This window comes from Xyrauchen texanus, chromosome 42 (genome assembly GCF_025860055.1).
Source record: "Xyrauchen texanus isolate HMW12.3.18 chromosome 42, RBS_HiC_50CHRs, whole genome shotgun sequence".
Lineage (NCBI taxonomy): Eukaryota > Metazoa > Chordata > Actinopteri > Cypriniformes > Catostomidae > Xyrauchen > Xyrauchen texanus.
Window position 1 is genome coordinate 4,128,433 of NC_068317.1, and position 20,849 is coordinate 4,149,281.

At 35.9% G+C, this 20,849-nt stretch overlaps 1 protein-coding gene across 3 annotated transcripts in view; it reads right to left on the reverse strand.

Moving 5' to 3' along the window:
* dpp6a (dipeptidyl-peptidase 6a) overlaps positions 1-20,849 on the reverse strand; it is a 474,464-nt gene that overhangs the window by 257,847 nt on the left and 195,768 nt on the right. Inside the window, exons 1-2 of one of the 3 annotated variants that reach the window (XM_052114878.1) lie at positions 19,720-19,825; positions 19,508-19,615 (exon numbers count right to left, since the gene is read on the reverse strand). The exons of 1 other annotated variant lie outside the window; for it this stretch is intronic. In XM_052114878.1, the coding sequence (XP_051970838.1) occupies positions 19,508-19,564 (57 nt within the window). In that variant the 5' untranslated portion in view covers positions 19,565-19,615; positions 19,720-19,825. Of the gene's footprint in view, positions 1-19,507; positions 19,826-20,849 lie in introns of those variants that run through there. One more of the 3 variants, XM_052114877.1, reaches the window with a different exon arrangement.

Sequence of the window (20,849 nt, forward strand, 5' to 3'; positions counted from 1 at the left end):
CTCTCAACAGCCAAGGCAATTGCAAGTATCGTACCAGTAACTAACTGAACATAGTTTTAGTGTAAGCTGAAAACCCCTTTGTAAAAAAAGGTGCTCTTAAGAAACTAATGGTTCGCTCAGATGGTCAAATGATTCTTTTCATAACTTAATTTCCCCTATTCTGTTCCGGTTTAATTCAAATTTTCCCTATGAGTATGAGTGTTTTGTGTGTATGTTTAGATTAGTTATGTGTTCGTATTTTAGTTAAATAAATGTTCGTGTACCTTCTTGCAAGTTGATTCTGGTCTGCTTTTATATCAACGTAACTTTAACGATTTGAACTCAGCTCCATGCTATTTTTGAGTGGCCATGAAAAATATCCTTTCTGAGAATTGATAGACAATCAATACTGAGTGTTCGCTGGAGGAACAGATAAATTGATTTGTAATGTTAATTCAGCTACCTCAAGTTGATTCTATTAACTGATACAAATGTTCATAATTAATTATATAGAGTTATGATTAATTATTCATGTTTCCCTTTTAAAGATATTGTGACTGTGGTATATTTTGATAAATAATCTCATCCTTGTTTCTAAAATATTTAGCTTCAAAGCTATACCTATATGTGAAATATTATTGTCAATAAGCCATGAGAATAATTTCACTCCAATAAGAGAATTAATCATAATTCACTTATTAAAGCTAATTCCCTAGAGTAGAAATTTTGAGCTGATACAACGAGACGTTTTATTACGAATTTAATGGTGGAGAATTTTATTCAGACAAATAATCTAGTTATTTGTCATTTATCTAAATTATAATGGTTGTCAAACATGACTGATTCCATTAGTAATTTCCTTGCATAGTAATGTAGAAATAGGAGCGTATAATTTAATTCCTAGCTCACACATACTATTTCCCTTACAAATAATGATAATATACACAACACTTTAACCTGTGCAGTGAACATTTATCATACCAAATTCGCTACATATATTGATGCGAGAATCTGGGCACATTAATTGATTTCTGTTTTTTACATTGTGCGGCGCACTAACGTTCATATGCATCGATGAAACGGTTATCATTAGTGTTGACCCAGATCACAAATCACTGGTGTTGGTTGTTCTGGTGACGAAAGTTCACGGGAAGTCCTAAAGAGACTCTTCCAGGGAAACTAACTACACAAGCGCAACCTGCCGACGCCATACTGTCAACACAGTACATTAAGCTAATAGCATAACACAGCACAAATAAACTAACCAGTCAGCGAACTTTCATTTCAAGAAAGTCACATCTGGGATGGCACGAGGGTGAGTAAATCATGAGAGAATTAAAATTTTTCTGTAAACTATTCCTTTAGCAGGTTTCACCCATTAACTCACTCTCTCGCTCTCCGAGGTCCACATCTAATAACATATTCTCTTCTGGAGTGGTGGTGGTGTTGTGGGCTAAAGCACATATCTGTTAATCAGAAGGTCACTGGTTTGAGCCCCACGGCCACCACCATTGTGTCCTTGAGCAAGACACTTAACTCCAGGTTGCTCTGGGGGGATTGTCCCTGTAATAAGTGCACTGTAAGTCGCTTTGGATAAAAGCATCTGCCAAATGCATAAATGTAAAAATGTAAATGTTCTTCTCACTCAACTTTCAATCTGTTTGTAATGGAACATCAATTAATCTGATTAAATGGACAGCTTGTTGTACGCATCCCTTCAGCATCAAGCTTGATTGATGGCCCGCAGATATTTACAAATGAAAAAAGCACTGCCTAATAAAAAGGTGAATAATTTAAGCTATCGGACCTCTGATATCATCTCCAAACTTCTGCAAGGTTCAGATAGGTACAAATTAATTCAATCAAAAGGTAAAGCTTTTCGACAAATACTGTTTCATAAATGATCAGCACTGACTCTCTGATTCAATCTGAACTTTAAAACTTTTATAAAAAAAAAACTCAAAATTTCTAACTATCTGAATGTGCATGACATGCACTGTCATCTAATGTTATCATTGACAGTTATGTTAAATTAAGCAAAGTTAAGCTGTTTTTCCAAACTTGCACCCATGACACCTGTGTTGTACGCAGACAGAAATACTCTTACCTTTCCAATAACACACTCTCCTATGCCCACACATCTGCTACTACACGCCACACTGACAGCTATTAGAAAGGTAAGACCACCGTGACATTTAATTTGGCAGCCTGCAAAAACATGAAATGAGCAGAGAAGATGAGGACAGAGCGAGAGAGTGTGAGACAGCGTGAGAGTGAGAGAGAGAGAGAGAGAGAGAGAGAGAGATGCATCTTTTATCTCATCAATGCTATGCTGCATTGTATGTCTGGTAAAAAGTAGACGCTCTTGCCCATGATGCTTTGCGTTGATGGCCAGATTTAATTTTAATTTAATTCAATCTATTGGCACATCAAGGTGTAGTATCCAAAGGCTCTTTTGATCATAACTATGGCGAGGAGAAATATTCCCTCAACACAATGTGCTGGACATTAATGACAGAAGCTTTAACATCCTCCCTCTTACCCTTGATCTATGGACACTGAAAAAAAGAAAGAAAAAAATCACAAATTTTCCACTGAATGTCCCCCAAGAGCCTTAATTATCTTTATTCATTATCTGTGCTATTTAAGAGCTGTTTTACTGAGGCACTGCCATATGCATAGGGGGAAATGAGTATGAAGAAGCTTATTACATATATACTTATAAGAAGCTTATAAGTGTTATGCAAGCTAGGGATGTCCGATCAGATTTTTTGGCCCCCGATCCCGATCCGATATTTAAATATCTGCCGATACTGAGTTTCGATCCGATACTTGTATTTGCCTAGATAATAGAGCTGCAGATGTTTTTTTGTTTGTTTACAAAAATAACTATGTAAACAAAGTAACTAAAAGATGTCTTCAGCTTACTGCATTTAACTTAGTGCAGCTAGCATTTTTATAAAACTCACATAGAAAATCAACTTCTACTTTAAATGGTGTAATAGCTTATTTTAACTTTAATATTCAGGTACAAAAATAAATCACAAATCCACTGAATTCTGTATGGATGAATAGAAATCTTACATACAATTACAAATGGTGTAAACCGCTTGAATTGAATAGTCATAACAAAAAAAATATTCTATAAAAACAAATTCAAAACTTCACAATTCCACTAAAAAGTGGCATAAACAGTTACACTTTAATCGATCGGGACATATCTAATACAAGCAGTTTGGAATTGTAAATCCAATCATCTTGAAGGAATGTTCCAGGGTCAATACAAGTTAAGATTTATGGACCGAAACTGTGACATGTTGTTGATTAATTGCAACTCATTCATAAGTTTGTACTTATATTCATTCTGCACAATTTTTTTTTTATTTAAACTGTAAAGTTGTCTAAACACTTGTTGAAATGATGGACTTCTGGTTACCCAAAAGCGAAGTGAAGCCACCGGAAGTGTCGAGAGGGCATATTGGCATGGCATCAATAAGTAACATGTGAAAACGTTTCATTGTCTATGATCTCCGGATACAACAGTCGCATTTCACCCTCTAGTGACAATCCTGTTTAATGTTTAATTTTCTTGTTATGGATAATATTCGTTACGAGTGAGAAGACGGATCGCAATGTCAGAGCATTCACCTGCCCTGGTGTTCAGTCTATCAGTGCAGCACAACAATCAAAAAGGAAACAGCAAAACTGTCCACAAGTTGTAATGCCAGTAGAAAAAGTTTGTTTGTTTTGGGGTGACAACATGTCCTTTCCCTCAGAGGGTCCTTAAAAAAGTAAAACGGGTATTTTTAATTTGCCTAAAATGCCCAGGAATTGCCTTTTTTCATATTGAAGTGCTCTCTGTAGTCATACAATGAGTGTTTGTTTGCTCTTTAAACTTATTGTATCAGTTTAATTTGACCCAGCTTTACTTTGCGTACCTCCCTCAATCTCAGCACCCGCTGTGCGTGTGATAGAGGTAGAGAGATTGCGCGCTCTTATTCAAGTTACCACAAGAAAAAAGCACTATATAATGAAAACATCAAACAATTAACTCTGAATAAACTCTTAAAAATGCAATAAATATGTCTGATAGTGTCTGTTTGTATCTTACCTCAGTTTCAGAGAACTTGTTTACATTTAGCTGATCTGTTTGCCACTGAAATTAGTTTGAGGTATACTGTTTGATAGAGATATACATAACTCACTTGGGCTTTCAAGAAAAAGGAAAAATTCCAGATTTTATATAAATAAATAATTACATGTGTGGGACGTTTGCGTAGTAGGGATCTGTAAGGTAATACGGTTATACCCAGTAAAGAGACCAGTATGAACAATGATTACCAGGAGATGAAATTTCAATCAATAGAGAGAGAGTTTACTGAAGACAAAGTTCCCCACATTTCCAAAGGCAAAGGACAGAAAGAGGAAATGAGTTGAGGATCTAATCTCAAACTAACTTAGATTAGAGAAACAACAGTAATTATAGGCATATGCAAATGGACTGACATAATCTCTTACGAGTACAGATTTCTGATAGGTGGACAGTACATATTATTCTAGAAATCTTACAAGCAAAACGTTCTGTTTAACTAAGCGAATGCAATCATTTAAAGAAGTCAAGTTGGTAAGCAGAAACGTGTCAGAGGTGAGTCTTCTCTTTAGATAAACAGTTCCTCTGACTCAAGTTGTAAAAGCTATTCCAGATGGGTTGAAACATTTGATGAAAAGTCACCTTACTTTTGGAAGTAACGAAAGGAAACTTCCTGAGTTAATAGTTGATGGTATCAAACTATTTTCTCATTCTTGTAATAATAAAAATATCAGATTAATTTTTCAATCCAATCATAAAATCTCTCCTAGAGGGAAATTTTTTTGGAATGCACAAATTGTTGATATTCATTGGAAAGAGGTATGGTTAAATCCATATATATTTTGCATGCTGAATAAAGTTAAAGAGGTACACTTTAAAATACTTCATAAAATCTACCCGTGTAAAGCTTTGTTATCCAAATTCATGGACATTGACAACAAATGTTCTTTTTGTAATGTAAATGAGGAAGACTTGGCTCATTTGTTTTATAAATGTGATTTACAGTGAGGAAAATAAGTATTTGAACACCCTGCTATTTTGCAAGTTCTCCCACTTGGAAATCATGGAGGGGTCTGAAATTGTCATCGTAGGTGCATGTCCACTGTGAGAGACATAATCTAAAAAAAAAAATCCAGAAATCACAATGTATGATTTTTTAACTATTTATTTGTATGATACAGCTGCAAATAAGTATTTGAACACCTGAGAAAATCAATGTTAATATTTGGTACAGTAGCCTTTGTTTGCAATTAAACGTTTCCTGTAGTTTTTCACCAGGTTTGCACACACTGCAGAAGGGATTTTGGCCCACTCCTCCACACAGATCTTCTCTAGATCAGTCAGGTTTCTGGGCTGTCACTGAGAAACACGGAGTTTGAGCTCCCTCCAAAGATTCTCTATTGGGTTTAGGTCTGGAGACTGGCTAGGCCACGCCAGAACCTTGATATGCTTCTTACAGAGCCACTCCTTGGTTATCCTGGCTGTGTGCTTCGGGTCATTGTCATGTTGGAAGACCAAGCCTCGACCCATCTTCAATGCTCTAACTGAGGGAAGGAGGTTGTTCCCCAAAATCTCGCAATACATCCTCTCCTTAATACAGTGCAGTCGCCCTGTCCCATGTGCAGAAAAACACCCCCAAAGCATGATGCTACCACCCCGTGCTTCACAGTAGGGATGGTGTTCTTGGGATGGTACTCATCATTCTTCTTCCTCCAAACACGGTTAGTGGAATTATGACCAAAAAGTTCTATTTTGGTCTCATCTGACCACATGACTTTCTCCCATGACTCCTCTGGATCATCCAAATGGTCATTGGCAAACTTAAGACGGGCCTTGACATGTGCTGGTTTAAGCAGGGGAACCTTCCGTGCCATGCATGATTTCAAACCATGACGTCTTAGTGTATTACCAACAGTAACCTTGGAAACGGTGGTCCCAGCTCTTTTCAGGTCATTGACCAGCTCCTCCCGTGTAGTTCTGGGCTGATTTCTCACCTTTCTTAGGATCATTGAGACCCCACGAGGTGAGATCTTGCATGGAGCCCCAGTCCGAGGGAGATTGACAGTCATGTTTAGCTTCTTCCATATTCTAATGATTGCTCCAACAGTGGACCTTTTTTCACCAAGCTGCTTGGCAATTTCCCCGTAGCCCTTTCCAGCCTTGTGGAGGTGTACAATTTTGTCTCTAGTGTCTTTGGACAGCTCTTTGGTCTTGGCCATGTTAGTAGTTGGATTCTTACTGATTGTATGGGGTGGACAGGTGTCTTTATGCAGCTAACGACCTCAAACAGGTGCATCTAATTTAGGATAATAAATGGAGTGGAGGTGGACATTTTAAAGGCAGACTAACAGGTCTTTGAGGGTCAGAATTCTAGCTGATAGACAGGTGTTCAAATACTTATTTGCAGCTGTATCATACAAATAAATAGTTAAAAAATCATACATTGTGATTTCTGGATTTTTTTTTTTTAGATTATGTCTCTCACAGTGGACATGCACCTACGATGACAATTTCAGACCCCTCCATGATTTCCAAGTGGGAGAACTTGCAAAATAGCAGGGTGTTCAAATACTTATTTTCCTCACTGTATCTCAACAATTTTGGTCTGATGTTAGTCATTTTCTTTTTGCCCCAAGAAAAGTGAATTATAAATTATCTCTAAAAGATGTTATATGTTCTTACACACACAGAAGCAAATTGTATGAATATGTGGTGAATTTCTACATTTTGCATGGTAAATATTATATCCATAAACAAAAATTTGCAAAATGCATACCTAAATGTAGCCTATTCTTGATAGAGATTGAATCATTGAGGAAGTCATTAAAATTAATTAAAAATAAAAAGAATGAAATGTTGTTAAACTTTATGGAGGAATACTTTAAATTGTAATTAATGCCCCCAATATGTTTACCAAATTCTATGAACATTGAACTTGTCAAAAGGAAAAAGGAAGAAATATGTAGTTTTTTTTTTCTCTCTCTTGTTGTTGTTCCTTTTTGTTTTGTTTAAATTGTTTAAGAACATGTGATATTTGTCATGTGAAGCATTCTTGATGTATGCTGAATTCTGTCATTTGAATTATTTGTCAATAAAAAAAATAATTAAAAAAAAAAACAGTTCCTCTGACTGTTTTGAGTCACATGATTCTCAAAACTACAATACTCCCAATGATATCATTTGACAGAACACAACATTTCTCCCAAGGTTGAGAACACTGGAATAAAATATAACAATATATCCAAACGCATCAGAAAACGTAGGCAGAAATGTACTTTTAGTGATGAATGCTAAAAATGTATTTGTGTCAGTAAATAATGACAGAAATCTTAAACCCAATAAAACTCTTTCTTAAACTGAAAAAGTGATCATTGAAATAGTTACAACTAACACTATATCTGTTCTCTGGGAGCCAGACTAAATGAGAAAGCACTGATAACTGCATTTCTGACATGGGTCAGACCCTCAGTCACACCTCAGATGTCAAATACACACAAATTACCTGTAACATTCATAATTATAACATAATCAGAATAAATGCACACACCTAAAAGCACTTTGATTAACAATTGTTAGTGAATGTATTCTACTCATCAATAAGCTGAAGAGACGGGTAAATCCACCCCTTCAGGATGTACAGGAAGATTTCAGATATAAAATCGGTGATTGAATGACTGTTTACTCACTGAAAACAGAATATTTTCTATTAAGTCAATAGGGACAATGGAATGTTTGGGCATCGCAATATGGCGATGAGGTGGCTTCACTGTTTTGACATCATCGGCAATCCAGTTTTATATATAAAAAAACAGTGGTATACAGTCATTTTCAGGTAAACTTGGTGTGTATTATGTGAAATGGTTTACTAGATTTTTTTCATGGTCATGAAGTGGAACTAAATATAACTTCACACAGACAACGTTAAAGCTGAAGTATGCAATTTCTGTGCCACTAGCACCACCAAATGGAATTGCAATTTCTTTTTGAATATGACCCCTGTCTGCTGTTGGTAAAAAAAGAGATAGTCCTGCCCCCAACTCATGCCATTGGTTGAGTAACGTTGGTTGGGCGGGTCTAAGCGAGTAGTTTAAATTAGGGCTGGGGAATATGTAAAAACAATTTTATGGATAATTGCCTTAAAAAATATCATGATATATGATTCTATCATCAACCCCCCAACAACCAACAAAATAGTCGATGAATACTTTATTGACTTTGATTTAAATTCAATTCATTTATTGAAATATGAAAAACACAAACAAAAGACGTTTCTAAAGTGAAATAGTACTTTAAACTTAACGAGAAAAGCAATAAAATAACTAAGTGATCAAAAAATCTTATTTAAACACATCCCCATATCCAAACATTTACTGTCTCCAATGGCCCCATTTGCCATCACGCAAGCATCCATCAACGACACCGGGTGGAAAATTACTAATAGCCTACAGATTAAGAACTAAAATACCACACATGGAGTCGCGAGTTCGAATCCAGGGCATGTTGAGTGACTCCAGCTATGTCTCCTAAGAAACCAAACTGGCCAGGTTGCTAGGGAGGGTAGAGTCACATGGGGTAACCTCCTTAGGGTTGCTATAATGTGATTCTCGCTCTTTTAGGGCGCATGGTGAGTTGTGTGTGGATGACGCAGAGAATAGTGTGAGGCCTCCATATGAGCGGTCTCCACGGTAATGCGCTCAACAAGCCACATGATAAGATGTGTGGATTGACGGTCTCAGACACGGGGGCAGCTGAGATTCGTCCTCTGCCACCCGCATTGAGGCGAGTCACTACGCCACCACAAGGACTTAGAGCGCATTGGGAACTGGGCATTCCAAATTGGGTAGAAAAGGGGAAGAGGAAAAACATTTTAAAGGTAATAATAATTATAATAAATAAAGCCTAATAAATTCCCTTGTGTTCCCAAAATAATGCTGGCAAATGTATGTTCTTATTATACAGTAATACTGTTAATGCTGCCTAATGAAAATAAAATATAACTCAATTTTAGGTTCAAGGTGAACGTGTATTGTATTTTTTTTTTATTTAAACACTTCTGTCTTCGTTTCTTTAATAGATATGTATTAATGAACCTGCTAATGCATGTTAACCTCAAACTGGTCCATGGATTTAAAGCGAACTAAACTCACAGCACCTCCTGAGATGATCGGAGATCATTTGCAGCATTCTCAGACGACATTATTCTTGCAAAAAGTTTTCATTGAACCAGAACAGCCTCACAGAAACAAATGCATACATGTCATTTCACATCATCTACCCCAGTTTACATTGACATGAGTCACAGTAGTAGTATAACAAGCATAAAAAACTCCTAGCCTCGTACAGTCAGGTCCATAAATATTGGGACATTGACAAAATTCTAATCTTTTTGGCTCTATACACCACCACAATGGATTTGAAATGAAACGAACAAGATGTGCTTTAACTGCAGACTTTCAGCTTTAATTTGAGGGTATTTACATCCAAATCAGGTGAACGGTGTAGGAATTACAACAGTTTGTATATGTGCCTCCCACTTTTTAAGGGACCAAAAGTAATGGGACAATTGCCTGCTCAGCTGTTCCATGGCCAGGTGTGTGTTATTCCGTCATTATCCCATTTACAAGGAGCAGATAAAAGGTCCAGAGTTAATTTCAAGTGTGCTATTTGCATTTGGAAGCTGTTGCTGTCAACTCTCAATATGAGATTATGTTACGTCCCCCTTTTATTTGTCTAAAGAATTTAAGAGTACGTAACATATAGTGAAAAGATTAACTAAATTAAGAGAATTAAATGAAAAGAAAACGGGTTCAGTTACCGAAAACTTGTGTGGTGGAATGAATCAGGCAGAGACAGATATGGGTTACTGCTAAATATAATTATTTGTAATGAATCATAGCAATACACCCAATCTTATTTACAAAGCAAATAGTGAAACAACAAATATCTATTTACAGAATATGTACAAATGGTAGGACAAAACAAATAACAAACCAGACAAAGGAGTAAAGGACAATGAGCGGTGCTAAAGCAAAGAAATCAGCAAAACAAAACTTATATCTTTAAATCTCAAGCTAATGCAGAAAATAAAAATATGAAAACAATACTTAAACTACACTAACTAAACAAACGTCATAAATACAGAGGGTAGCACCCGCTCCTTACCTGGTGTGTTTAGACAATTCAAATTCTACGTAGCGCAGTGTAGATCACGTGACATACTACCCTATCCCCACTCTCAAGGTCCAAAAAGTTAGTTTTTGAATAATTGATCTAAGTGAAGCAATGTCACAACAGATAAACCAAGTAACGAAAAAATTATTGTCTCGCTAACACAAAGTAGCTATTTCAAGTCCAAAGACAAAAGAGAGATAAACAAGCCTCCTTCCGCGTTGTCACTTCCAGGTTTTATAGAGAGAAGGAGAGTCCGGATTGGTTCCTTGAGGGGGAGGTTGTCATGTAAACTAATGAAGATTGACAGGGTGAATAACCAATCACTGAACCTAAGAATCATGACAGTGAAGATGAATGGGAGAAAAGAAAACAATCGAAATACGCTGCAGCACGTAACAGATCCAAAGAGCTGTCACTATCAGTGAAGCAAGCCATCATTAGGCTGAAAAATCAAAACAAACCCATCACAGAGATAGCAAAAACATTAGGTGTGGCCAAATCAACCGTTTGGAACATTCTCAACAAGAAAGAACGCACTGGTGAGCTCATCTACACCAAAAGACCCGGAAGACCACGGAAAACAACTGTGGTGAATGACCGAAGAATTCTTTCCCTGGTGAAGAAAACACCCTTCACAACAGTTGGCCAGATCAAGAACACTCTCCAGGAGGTAGGTGTATGTGTGTCAAAGTCAACAATCAAGAGAGACTTCACCAGAGTAAATGCAGAGGGTTCACCGCAACATGTAAACCATTGGTGAGCCTCAATAACAGGAAGGCCAGATTAGAGTTTGCCAAACAACATCTAAAAAAGCCTTCACAGTTCTGGAACAACATCCTATGGACAGATGAGACAAAGATCAACTTGGACCAGAGTTATGGGAAGAGAAGAGTATGGAGAAGGAAAGGAACTGCTCATGATCCAAAGCATACCACCTCATCAGTGAAGCATGGTGGTGGTAGTGTCATGGCGTGGGCATGTATGGCTGCCAATGGAACTGGTTCTCTTGTATTTATTGATGATGTGACTGCTGACAAAAGCAGCAGGATGAATTCTGAAGTGTTTCGGGCAATATTATCTGCTCATATTCAACCAAATGCTTCAGAACTCATTGGACGGCGCTTCACAGTACAGATGGACAATGACCCGAAGCATTTCTGTACCCTTCCCCAGATCTGTGCCTCGATACAATCCTGTCTAGGAGGTCTGCAGACAATTCCTTGGACTTCATGGCTTGATTTGTGCTTTGACATGCACTGTTAACTGTGGGACCTTATATAGACAGGTGTGTGCCTTTCCAAATCATGTCCAATCAACTGAATTTACCACAGGTGGACTCCAATCAAGTTCTAGAAACATCTTAAGGATGATCAGTGGAAACAGGATGCACCTGAGCTTAATTTTGAGTGTCATGGCAAAGGCTGTGAATGTAAATGTGATTTTTATTTTTATTTTTTTTATAAATTTTCAAAGATTTTAAACAAACTTCTTTCACATTGTCATTATGGGGTATTGTTTGTAGAATTTTGAGGAAAATAATAAATTTGATCCATTTTGGAATAAGGCTGTAACATAACAAAATGTGGAAAAAGTGAAGCACTGTGAATACTTTCCGGATGCACTGTATATGCAACGATCTGGTGGAAATTTAAAGATGCCCTAATCTCCAATAATCTGTGGGAAATGGGGTGTTTCAACCCCATAAACAGTACTTTTTGGACAGTTTCAGCACAATTTGAGCAAAGCGCCCATAGACAACTGTTCTTTTCTGGGCTATCAAAAGAGCCCGGAAGGAGCGGAGCATTTGTTTGTAAACAGTCACTTCATCTGAAGGATTGGAAAATATCTGCAAACATAAACAAAGGTCTGTCATGCAAAGATGCACTCTCTTGGTTTCATGGAATCCAATTATCCAATTACGCCCTTGAGGGAAGCTGGCATTTTGAAATAAATGCCATCTAAATAAATCCACAACTCTTGGATAACTACCAGCCTGTTGATTTTCATTATTTAAAATATGCACACACATTAAAAATACTGTGCTGACATTTCAGTGACCAAGACAATTGAGCCCACATGCCACATTAATTGCCTAAAATATAATTGGAGCCTCAGGTTGGTTGCCTCCTAGTCAAACGCAAAAGGAAACGTCACTTTACCAACATGTATACATACACCAAAAAATGGCAATATAATACTGTTTTAAACCTCATTTAAAGAATTCCTCAAGGCCTTGGTGTATGGCGGTAGGGTTACTTTTTTAGGTATTAGCACTAATGCTAGTGAACTAAAAAAAACCATAACCAAGCAAAAATTATAATTTACTAGCTCACAGAGAAGTGGTCAACATTGAATGTCTAATATTATTATATACAACATTTGCTATTACTACTACGAATTTAATACAATATCGCATACTTAATAATATAATGTATTACTAAATGTAATTTAATGATTAAGTAATTTCTATAAACATCCATCACAAGATACATCATGGTGCTGCATCAATCTCATAATTAACTTGACAGGGCATTTGACCCCACCACCAAATACTTTGTATATCTTAATTTCCTGCCACATATGCAATTAAACAAATATATAATACAATTATTTCATTAATATTTTGCTTAACATATTAATTGTTAAGGTTTAAGAACAGACCCATTAAAAAACATATCCATCGACCACCAATCTGAGTAACACTAATTAGAGGAACAGATCCCAATATGGGTTTCTTCTGAATCTCAGAACCATGCTAAATCCAGTTTCTGAGTCAAAAGCAATATTTAAGCTTGTTGTCAGGGAATAGAGCAACTAGATGCACACCGATTTTGAGGGCAAATAGAATAATATCTCATGTTAATATTGATTGCATCAGTATCTGCCGATGTAATTTTATGCATGCAGGCTAGCATACTAGGAACATTACTGCGACTAAAAATCAACAAATAAAAAACTCAAAGACATTCTGCTAAGATTTAGATAAATCTACCTGTCATGTCAAAGTGAAGCACTATTATAATCTTGTTTCACCCCACCATGTGCACCACCGCCCACCAGCAGTTGGCTTTTGTCTTGTGAGTGATAGTGATTTTGAGGGTTTATGAATTTAAAGAAACAAATTGTATTCCCCCTCAAACACACACTGTGTATTTGACACTGTGTGTGTGTGTGGTTGTATGAGTATGTTAACAGAGGCACTGTTACTGCCATACTCTGTAGCAGAGCCAAAAGTACTTACCCACTTATGGCCTATAAATCAGAGCATAACACCGTGTCCTAAGCACAGCACAATAAAGTGAAACAAGATTAAAGGCAGTGTTTTCCTGGGGAAAAAACAAAACAAAACAAAACTTGCACCTAAATTAAAGTTAGGCCTTGTCAAAGTTGTGTTGTTGATAGAAAAAAATAGATTAAGTCGCACAGAGGTTGACGCTCAGCATAACAAGTCACTCAGTAAAGATTGGGATGGGCCGATATATCAAAATTCTATACATCATTAACAAAAATAGATCTTTTGAAATTTGCAACATTGTTTTATGTCCATGTGATCATAAATTAAATGACTTGTCAAACATAAATTTCTCTATCGCTTGATTTTACCCCTACTGCACAAGGTCCTTGAAGTGCCTCAAGTGCTTAAATTTACATTTTAGAAATGTAAGTACTGGAATATTGTATAATTGAAAAGTGCTTGATAATAAAAGAAAATATTTTTTTCTGTGTAGACCTTTCTGTTTTTAGTCAAATAAAAGTACAAATTATATATATTTTAATCAAAAATAGCACATATGCACTAAAGAAACTGAGACCTCTCTCTTTTGTTAATAAATTAAATTTAGTTTGTGATGCATGTTAACATCTTAAAAAAACACATTATTTCAAACGTTGGCAGCTCATATTATTATGATATATCCAATGTCATACACATTCACATACCATTTAAGGGCAGGTTTGTTCTGCACCTAATCAGCCTGAATGTAGCCCACTATCTTTTAAGGGTTATTTGTTTGTGATCTTTTTCTTCTAGAGAAAGGTATATGAAAAACTCTAATACACAATTTAAATGCTAAAAGTTTAAATAAAGAACTTTATTTTGATGAGAAATTATAATGTGCCTTTTGCGCAAACATTTAAAAAAATCATACTTTGTCATTTTAGTGTCATTATATCGAATTGTAGCCCTCATATCGTCTATCAAACCTAATCATGAGATAAGCATCGTCCTAACCCTAGCAAAGTTTACCTACTGATCTACACATCATTTCACATTGTATTTGGGCTAGTTTTTCTGGTGAGCATTTAAATAATAATAATTATTTTTTTAAACGTGCTTACAAAACATTTTATTCTGTGAATGAAACAATAAGCTTGTTGTATTCTATTCATTAATTTTAACAACTGACAAAAAAAACTACTCACAAATTACAAATAACCCAATAAAGTTCATTATTTGCTTCCATAAGATAAGTTTAGTCTTTATTTTTATTTTTCCATTAAAGGAAATACACATTGATATAATTGGGATTAAGCTTAACTGCCTAACTTTGCACCTTTTCCCACTTTACCATATTCACCCTAAATTTGTTACTATAATATTCTAAGTTGCAGGATATTTCAGAAAAAAAAAGTAAATTCTGGAAAATAAGGTAACTAATAAGGTAAACATGAGGTTTTATTTCCTAGCCAGCCACAACCAAGACAACCGACAGGACATTTTGTCGATCACTCAGTTTCTATTTCTGCTGCATTGTTTCTGGTAGCCCAACCTATTGTAAAATCTCATTGGTCCAAAACCCAGCTCCTCATAACTTCTCATAAACCTCCTCATCAAACATGTTTCGACTAGCTGTTGCTGCAGCATTGCACAGCAGTTTCACATTTAGTGTGGATAGACAAATTGCTTGTTGCTGAAATCTTATTGCATAGCATCTGGTTGGAACAGAGTGTAAAGCTACAGTCACAGTTTTCTTCCTATGTTCTCAGAATATTATTGCACTGGACTCCAAGTAGGACACCAAGCCGAAAGCAGGCAACATGATTGCATGACCAGCTTTTTTATTGAGGTCCAATAATTGCCTTTGGAAGAGTGGCTGCTGCTGCTGAGTGAACAACAGAAGAGTCTACTGTATTTCGTGTGGTGGGTGGAATTTCCAGTTGGCTAGTGGAAGTGTGATTGGTTGGTGTTTTTGTGTAGCCGGTCTTTGCTTGCTTGCGTGTCATGCAGTTAGATACTTGCATTTTAAATGCTGTAAAATGTCTTTAATTTCATGGACAATGTGTGCAATTAATGGTTATCCTTACCCTTGGAGTCACAAGTTTGAATCCAAGGTGTGCTCAGTGAATCCAGCCAGGTCAACCAAATTGGCTCAGTTGCTAAGTAAGATATAGTCACATGGGGTTACCTCCTTGTGGTCATGATTAATGGTTCTCGCTCTCAATGGGGCGAGTGGTGAGTTGTGCGTGGATTGCGGAGAGTAGCATAAGTCTCCACATGCTGTGAGACTCCGCGGTGTTGAGCACAGCTAGCCACATGATAAGATTGACTGTCTCAGAAGCAGAGGCAACTGAGATATGTGCTCTGCCACCCAGATTGAGGTGAGAAACTGAGCTACCACTCTGACCTATCAAGTAGTGGGAATTAGGCATTCCAAGTTGGGGAGAAAAGAGGAGAAAAAAAAAGAGAAAAAAAAAGGTTATCCTAATAATCAAGCAAAGCTAAAGTTGTCGACCATTACGGTCTGTCTATGATAGACATCGAGAAACAGACTGCATTGTGTAACAAAAACGATAGGATTATTGGTGTGAACATGTGCTGAAAGTTCATTAGACATTTTGAGAGTTTTTTCATTTAATTTCAGCTTTGGCCTTTGCGAATGCTTCACGTGTTTTGAAATGGCATTATTACTGAGTATAAAAAGGAACAGTGTTTTTTTCTGAACTGTCTGTGAGTAGTGATGGTGTTTTAATGCAGTGATGCAAAATGAATCAATTCTACAGTGGAAGACCATATTTATTAGATGAGACATGTACAGTACAGTGAGATGTTTTAACACATTATAAATGAACTGCATTAAAATTTTATTCTTTCCTGCATTTTTCCTGCCTGCAATCCAATTTCTTTTGAATGTCTTTGCAGAATGTGCATTCCCTTAAGGGGAAAATGCAATTTGAAAAACAGTGTGCACATTTATTCAGTATCAATTAAATGTATTTTAGTAATTTAGTTAATTTAGTTCTTTAAATAAAACATACCGTTTTATAGTTGCTTTACATTGATTTACATTGAACTATCGTGTACAGTGTTTATAATGTATGTCCTAATAAATCTGTTTATTTATATTGCACGTAGTTCTTTTTGTATGGTACCGTTTACTATGTGGCTGCTAAGACATCGTTATTGCCTACACAAGAACAATAAATTCAATCTATCAACAGGATCAGTTGTTCAGTCAACACTAAAACATTTCATGCAGGATATAACATTTAGATACAGAGATCATGTATGTAAACTAACAATTATAAAGCTAGATTGAGCTTACTACATATTCATCTCCCGCAAAATTATTATTTTTTGCTCCAAAAAAAAATGCAAAATGTCTCATCGCCTGATTCATGAAATACACGAGCATCCTGCTGTCTGGACCTCCACTGTGCAGTAAGTAAATAATCTCAGTACTAGGGCTGCAACAAACTATAATTTTGATAATCGATTAATCTAACGATTATTAGAATGATTATTCGACTATTCAGGCGATTATTGCAATGATTAATCATTAGCTCTTAACCGACTATTCAGCTTGTACCCCGACTTAAAAGGTTGCATTAAACATGCTTACTAACAATAAATAGGACAAAATAATATTTTTTAAAACACCTCTAAATTACATTCATTGAATTAAAGGAAAAAAATACTTTTTATTACATTTAATTCAGTAAAGAAATTCACTACATAAAATTCTATTGTTGTCAAGTGTTTTATCTTTTTTCCATCTAAAATGGTCTAAAAACCTTTTAAAACAAGATACATTTACTTGAGAAGCAACAAATACTTGTTGTTCAGAATGTATCTTAAATATAAGTGTATTTTTTATATAATTGTATTTTTTAACTTGGTTATACTTCCGTGAGTGCATTAAAAGACAAAATATACTTATATTCAAGATCTATTCTCTAAAAGCAAGTCTAAATATCTTATATGCTGCTTCTCAGGTGAATGTTTCCTTTTTAAAGGGTTTTTAGATATTTATTTAGATATTTTAAAATACTAGTATTTTTAATATTATATTCAACATTCTCAGATATTTTTTTTTCTTCTGCAGTATAGTTCCTAAAGTAAATGTACATTTAGTTTTAGATATTTATATTGGAAAACAAGCCAAAACAAAAACAAATAAAAAAAACGTATTTTGTTGCAGTGTATATATAATCTGTTCACTTCAATCCATCTTTAACTCACAAAAAAACAAACTCTCTCTCTTATTAATAAAGCTGTATACTGCCAATTTTCTTCATGATAAAAAATGGAAATGACACATATATTATGATTCAACAAGTCATGAGCCATCACGTTACAATCTAGCTGCATTAAGCGTGCGTGCCTGAGGGATGAGAATACATTTGCGCAACTCATAGAAGATGCTCTGACTGCATAGAGAAATGCTATTTTCGGAGTTTGTAGTTATTTACATGATCTGATTCCGTATTATTTGAACTTTAATAAAGCTGTAACGCATTAAATATAACTGCATTTAAGATGTAACACCGGGTTGTTTCCTTTAAAGACCTCCGTCACCGCTTATTCCACAACGAGAGTGCATCTGTATTTACTTATTTGGTATTTTTGCATTATAATTCCCTCATACTTTGCGATCTACATCACCTGAAGCTGTTTGGAAAGTTTAGAGTGCATCTGGACTGTGAGCTGTGTAATTCGAGAGTGTTGCTCTCGCACGTCATCATTAGAGTTTAATTTGATCTCATGGTACATTAACTGAGATCAAATGGCTACTTTTATTGTCAACATTGTTGATAACGTTAACTAATCGTTTCAGCCCTACTCGGTACATCAAACTCTTCAGTTTCTTACTAAACACAATATATACTTAAAATAAACATAATTATCTACAGTTCTCAAAACATGTCCAGCTTTACAGCAGTGAAGGTGCTAATAGGCTATAAAAGACTCAACAAAATAAAATGCTATATATGCAATATTTGGTCATCATCCTGAAACCCATATTCATTAACAGATAGGTGAGGAAGAACAATAACGCCTAACTATAATTCTGTGATCATTTGTTCTCACGTAATTTTTAATGCTGCATTAGTACATAACATAACAACTGTTTATGCCTAAACGGAAGTTCCACCCACATCGCCTGCAAAGCGCCATGGGAATGTGTGAAAGCTTGCCTACCCTTGATGTGTCCACCTGCCCTCTCTCTGCTGCTTCTTGTGGGAGCAGCCACCTTACACTCTTTTTTTTTGTTTTGTTATTTTGCACTTCACTTCGTTACTGTCAGTATTGCCTCTGACTGTTTCTGTACCTGCTTCCACAGTCCACTCCATTTAAATCAAGCACAGAGATTCAATGTAGGCTTTAGTCAAGCCAGTCTTTGGACAGTAGATTTTTGTCATGTGACAACATTACCATCAGGTAATATATTAGGCCTATTTGGACATTAGAATTATTATTATTAGAAACATTTGTTTAATGCAACATGAAACAGACAGTATTTGAGGTACAAAGCAAAAATGTAACCGCAATATTTAAAAAGTGAGACTAATTCAGACATAATATCATAAAAGATAACCAAGAAAATAACCTTTTCCAATTTATTATTATTTATGTATTTATTTGTGTTGCTCAAACCAGTTTATAATAGTTTGACTTGTGCTTTATTTCCAATGATAAAAGAATAAGTAGCTTATAAATGGCATAAATGAATAATTTGAATATACACAAAGTGAGTTATTACGAGCTGACAGCAGCTGATAACTTTACACTGATAATGAAGGCAGATAATAATCAATGGTAAATATGACCACATTTTCCTTTAAAAGAACATTTTCAAAGTACTTCTGGCGATGTCGTATAAGAAAATCAGTTCATTGAACTGTGACATTTGACTCTCTGCTTTTTAGATCACTTCACGTATAACTAAAGCAGTTTACCTCATGGAATTAATTATTTCTAAAAACCAATACGCATGCCAATTCGTTTATCTGTGAGTTGTTTTTAAAAAAAGAAAATCACTTCGGTACCTTGTCCTGCTGTTGAGCGACTTTGGTCGATATATTTGACTCCTTTGCAGTGGTCATGGTAACAGATTACCACAGACAGCAAGAGACATTCAGTTTCTGACGAGACCGCTGACGGTTACACACAAGAGAAGAAGGTGAGGGGAAAAAACGGCGGAGATGATGCAAAATCCCAGTGAGAGACAAGATGCGATATTCACAGAATTATTTCTTACAAGAGTCGCTCTTCACAGAATTAAAGCTGCACTGCTGAATTACAGAGATGGAGAGAAACTGAGACAGAGAAACAGCGATCACCACCTGCCTGGCAACCGACACCGGTGGACTGCGAGTGCAGCAGCACACGAGCTTTAGTGTTCACAAGCACGAGCTTGCCGCCTTTTCACCCTCAGCCTCAAGCGCGCATACAAAAACGGCGGCAAGCGCGCGTGTGCGACTCCTCGCTCACATCCTGCCACTTCTATACAAATTACAACAACTTCACAGAAACCACACTGACATACATGTCATGTTTTTTTGTTTGTTTTGGTTTGGTTTATTTCCCCAGAATTTTTTGGTAATACAGGCTAATCAAAATATAATGCTCAATTGTTTTGTAAATGTAGGAGATACCCAGGAATATTTGGCTATAACTGAGTGTTATTCTAAGTGCTATTAATGGGAAAACATTTATAATACAATCATTACAGTCGTGGGAAATTCTATAATTGCCTATTTTCTCATTAAATTATGCTCCAAAATATTTCAGTTTTAGATCATATTGCTCTTATGCACTGCCGGCATTAGCTATGCATTATCCCTTTCAAATGAAATGAGCATGGCCCTCCAAAGGGCCCCCAGCTGACATGCCAGAATTTAATAATTCATCAAATAATAATAATAATAATATATATATATATATATATATATATATATATATATATATATATATATATATATATATATATAAAATTATTATTATTTATGTATTTATTATATATGGCATATATATATATACACTCACCTAAAGGATTATTAGGAACACCCTACTAATACTGTGTTTGACCCCCTTTCGCCTTCAGAACTGCCTTAATTCTACGTGGCATTGATTGAACAAGGTGCTGAAAGCATTCTCTAGAAATGTTGGCCCATATTGATAGGATAGCATCTTGCAGTTGATGGAGATTTGAGGGATGCACATCCAGGGCACGAAGCTCCCGTTCCACCACATCCCAAAGATGCTCTATTGGGTTGAGATCTGGTGACTGTGGGGGCCATTTTAGTACAGTGAACTCATTGTCATGTTCAAGAAACCAATTTGAAATGATTCGAGCTTTGTGACATGGTGCATTATCCTGCTGGAAGT